Genomic DNA, 5,213 nt, shown 5'->3' with positions numbered 1-5,213 from the left:
TCTCAGAATCCACCGTGTGGTATTTACCAGTCAGGCTCAGACATGTCTCCATGCTTTCATGTTCAGAAAGCTCTTTATTTTTCTCATACTGCTCCTCTTTTCACCCTCTGTCTGAAACCAGAGCCCAGTCTGCTCTGATAGGTTAGCTGGCCTGGCTCTGTTGTGATTGGTCAAATGCTTAGAGCTGTCGCGCACGCTTAGCCAGTCACGTAGAATGTGTTGGAGAGTGTTCCAAAGTGATGTCACAGTGTTCTGGAACTCTGGGATTGTAGACTGACACATCCCTTAAGGACATGGTGTGTTGAGTCAGTAAACAGTTTAGTTTACATGCCTTTTCCACACGCTACCGTCACAGACGCATTCATCTGTGTGCGAGAGCTTCTACGACAGCTCCCGCCAATTAGCATAATCCAGTTTAAATCAGCTCCAGCAAACGGCAGACGTCAACAGTTCCTGCCAGCGGGGGCTTTGTGTGCTCCTGCATCTCAATGGAGTCGATGTAAGTCAGTTTAGAGCGCTGAGGGCCAACAGGACAGCTGTTCCCTCCTGCTCCTCCATCGGCCTCAATAGGATCTGTTGTTTATACACACACACACACACACACACACACACACACACACACACACACACACACACACACACACACACACACACACACACACACACACACACACACACACACACACACACACACACACACACACACACACACACACACACACACACACAGTAAAGTACATATACTATGGCTCTTAAAATACTACCCGTCCTGAATAATTTGTTTACTCAGCGGCTGCAACATGCCAACAAATGCTCTTCCAGTCCTCCACCTTTTGCTGGAGGTTAGGTCGAGTCTCTGGAACTCTAATCAGGGTTTAACCAGACCTCCAGGCACACATGGTGGCTCATCTGAGCGCTACCCTGAGTCAGACTATATACAAAGACACATTTCCGCAGAACCCCCCCCCCCACTCGTCCCCCTGAACTCTGGCCACTGAGGTCAGCCTGCCTCCCTGACTGATGTGCGAGTGACGGATCACCAGGAGCCGCACGTACAGCAGCGTCGGGGCTAAACCGAGGCCAGGAGAGCAGCATAATTACGGGGACCCACCCCTGCGGAAGAGGGAAGAGCCCCCGAGAACACGCCAGGCTGGCCTTTAATCTGCTTAATTATATTCCAATTGGAAACACATGTGGAGACAGGGAGAGAGAGACACCGTTCTGATCTGTTTTAATGCGACCAAACTCAGAGTCTTGCCAAGTTTGTTTGACTCATAGTCTTTAACTTAAGGAGCAACACTGCACTGAGACGAAGGCTCTTGTTTTTGGGCAAAGACTCTTAAAAACATCTGATTTTAAGTTTCTTTTTTACTGCAAAACCAACTAACATCAGAAAGCAGAAGACTTTAGAGCATTAGGGGCTTATTTTTCTGGTTAAATATCGTTTAATTAAAAGATCTAATTCATCTAAATATCCCACCTTATTTCAATAAATCATACCAAGCTAACTTTCACTTGATCTATTTGCTGATTTCTTTACTTATAACCAGAAAAAACACCTTGTTTTTATATTTTTTTACTTGGTTTTGGAGCAGAAGTGCCATCACATCAACAGTGTAATTACAACATGAATATCTGCCTAATATTCAGGGTTTTTATTCAGAGTTTAAGCTTGAAATCTGCAAATATATGCCGTTCTTTCACTAGTTTCTTTGCACACAGCATGCTTTTATAGACAGTGGTGGAGAAGGGAAGACTTTCTCTTTGTAAACTGGCATAAATCCTGCATGCACAATCCAAATTGCGAGGTTAAAGGGACCCCAAATGTGGCATCAGAGAAAGAAAAGACACGTTCTGGCAATGATATATTTGTTTTAATGCTGATAAGAGCTCATACACGTGCCATAACATCAACAGTGTAAATACAAAATGTATATCTGCTTAATATTCATTGTTTTTTTGTTGTAGTTTACATAGGGAAACATTCATTTATGTACAAATGCTGTATCTGTTACTACATCACAAGCTTCAGGAGTGCTGGAGGCTCCAACATTCTGCCTCCCTGCTATACCAGGAGCGTTATATTGATATGTTAATATAATAAACATAAATAAGAAGTCGTTCGTTTCGACGGACATATTCAAATACAAGTAAAAAATTACTCAAATGAGCTTCGTCTACATAAAATGGCATTAGGTTTGATCTATGGTTATGCATCCTCTCTACACTCGACTAAAGGAAATACAAATGATAAACCGCACTTCACTTCCTGCAGACGTCTCAATTAGGAGGCCGTTAAAGAAAGAATGATCCAATGGCACAGAACTCTTCCCCGGATCAGAACAGAGGGTCGCACCGCGTCTCAAACACACTGTGGTGGTAAACTGGCTCAGGATTGTCTCCACATTGAAGTAGCTGACAGAACTACCTTGTAATGAGTGATAGAGTGGTGCAGGAATGAGTCCTAAAAAACCCTGGGAATCGCTAACCACATCTCCAATCAGGGGTGTTTGTACGGTGGCCCTTAGGAGCAACATTAGGAGAAACGCTCTGCAGTTTCACTCCACAAGCTGAGGAGACTTTCAGGGCAGATGCTAACAAACATTAGCCGCCTTTAGCTTAGCCGTGCGACCGTGATGTAGCTTGATTTGTAGCCTAGCGTTAGCTTTATACTTCTGGCAATAGCAATTAACACTGTGGTAACGTGTGGCGATCATCCTGCAGAACAAGACAAAGTGTGTAACAAAATCCAATAGTAAAATCCCATTGTGATGCTAGCACTGCACCACTCCATCAGGGCTGAGATGGTTATTAAAAACATGGCATGGGTGCTCCTTTTTTATTATACATCATGGCCTGTTCTGTTGACAGGGGTTATACACAGTTAGCCATGGGTCACACACACACACACACACACACACACACACACACACACACACACACACACACACACACACACACACACACACACACACACACACACACACACACACACACACACACACACACACACACACACACACACACACACACCTTCCCCTGAGACTGCTGTTGTGCTCGACTATCGTATTAGAAATTAAGGCTGATCACTGGAACAGAAAAGACTGAGGAGTAAACAAAAACACAGTATCAGGGCCTTGTCGTCAGTGCATCATCATAATAACCACAATGTCTACAAACAGTCATTGTTTTTCCCGAAAGATAAATTAAATACAAAACATTACAAATCTGTTGTCTGACCTTCACATCATTGCTTGGTTCGGAGACACAGTGAGGAGGACACTTTCCAGTCTCAATAAACCTCGGAAAAGGACGTAATAAACCAGAGTAAAACTACCAGTATGGTTTGAAATATTCAGAACAGTTTAAATGCAACATGAGGAAAAGATTAAACCTGTTAAATAAACAACGTGACGTGCAAACGGTTCTCTATACATGTTGCTGCTCAGAGTGAAGCGACGGTGTGTTTGCAGTGAGCTGATGCTGCTACCTTAGTCTTCTGAGCTAGAGAAGAGGAAGCACTTTCCACACACACACACACTCTTATTATCACACACACACACAGATTAGGTTTGTGGCACTCTCTGCAGAACCTTAAAATCAGCTCCCGCCTCACTTTGACGAGCGGCGCAGGCTGACCTGTTGACCTGACGGGGGTCGACCTCTGGCTTCCAGACAGAGGGCCGATTGTTGCGCTCACTAACACTGTAGCTACCTTTTACTGAGGGGGGAGGCCGGATCAGTGGGTTAGCGAGCTACGTGGAGTTTTAAAAAAAACTATTTAAATTGTTCAGAAAAAAAAAAGGAATTCTGAGATTAAAGCTGGAATTCTGGGAAATCTGAATTATGATGAAAAGGATTTTAAAAAAAAGCTGGAATTCTGAGATTTTCAGAAAAAAATGTCTTGACTTTTTTTACTCTCTTCCGTAGTTTATGACTCGCTCTGATTGGCTGAATCCGTTTTACACTCCGGTCTTTCACCAGGATTTTGTAAAGTTTGACCTCATTAAACCAATCAAAATACTCTTTATTCAAAATTCAATTGAAGTCATTAGGTGTGTTTCCTCCGTTTGAATTCACTCATTGTGATACACACACACACACACACACACACACACACACACACACACACACACACACACACACACACACACACACACACACACACACACACACACACACACACACACACACACACACACACACACACACACACACACACACACACACACACACACACACACACACACACACACACACACACACACACACACACACAGGTTCCCTCTGCTTCTCAACACCTGAAACAGAACAAGGTGACGCTGTGCTATGCCTGGCTTTCTCTGCAGTGTTAGGCCACTTCAAAAAAAGGGTTCGACAGCGAGGGGAGGAGGAGGAGGAGGAGGAGGAGGAGGAGGAGGAGGGACTGCTACATCAAAGCTGGGAGGAGGAAATGGGAGGAGGGGGAGGGCGATAGATAAATAAATTAATTAATTAAATACTGTAAATATACATTTCTTCATCCAGTGACTGAGCCCACAGTGATTTTGGACAGTCCTGTTAGCACCCTTACCGGTCGGTGCTGCAGGGACAGTGTGTAGAGCGTGTGTGAGGGCATCTGTGAGTCTCATAGTCTGGTCTGAGCCTCTGGGATATAGATCTCTATGCTGTCCGCACTCTCCGTGGCTGAGCTCTGCCGGACCGAGGCGGCACGTTTGGCAGCTAGCAGGCGCTTTCGAGCCTCCAGACGCTGGCGCTCAGAGCTCTCCAAAGAGCGATCCCTAGCCAGGGGAGGGTGGCCCTTCAGGGGCTTCTTTGGCACAGGAGGGGGGATCCTTCTCTCCTGGACATGGGAGGACAAAGTCTTAAAGACCAGAGGTGGTGGAAGTACTCACATCTGGGGTAGCTTGTGGATTTACTCAGGTGGAACCAAAGTCTGATTTAAGGGTTGGTTATATTTCACATCATTAATCCTAATCTGCCTAGCAACTAAAGCTATTAAATACATGTAGTGGAGAAAAAGTACACCATTTACCTCTGAAATACTCACTACTAGTAACTAAGTACCTCTTGAGTAAATGTACTTAGTTACTTTACACCTGTGTTAATGAGTCGGGATGAGAGAGAGAGAGAGAGAGAGAGAGAGAGAGAGAGAGAGAGAGAGAGAGAGAGAGAGAGAGAGAGAGCGGTGCAGCAGCGGTCAGCATGCATGC

General features: G+C 44.8%; 1 protein-coding gene across 1 annotated transcript in view; it reads right to left on the bottom strand.

The window, feature by feature from the left end:
* Positions 1-4,216: 4,216 nt before the first annotated feature.
* The window catches only part of dlgap1b (discs, large (Drosophila) homolog-associated protein 1b), a 71,268-nt gene continuing 70,271 nt past the window's right edge, over positions 4,217-5,213 (bottom strand). The window contains exon 13 of the mRNA XM_063912580.1: positions 4,217-4,843. Within this exon, the coding sequence (XP_063768650.1) occupies positions 4,628-4,843 (216 nt within the window). The 3' untranslated portion in view covers positions 4,217-4,627. The remainder of the gene's footprint in view (positions 4,844-5,213) is intronic.

Source organism: Eleginops maclovinus, chromosome 21, assembly GCF_036324505.1.
Source record: "Eleginops maclovinus isolate JMC-PN-2008 ecotype Puerto Natales chromosome 21, JC_Emac_rtc_rv5, whole genome shotgun sequence".
NCBI lineage: Eukaryota > Metazoa > Chordata > Actinopteri > Perciformes > Eleginopidae > Eleginops > Eleginops maclovinus.
The sequence above is the reverse complement of the archived record's forward strand: the minus strand, read 5'-3'. Positions and strand labels throughout refer to the sequence as shown.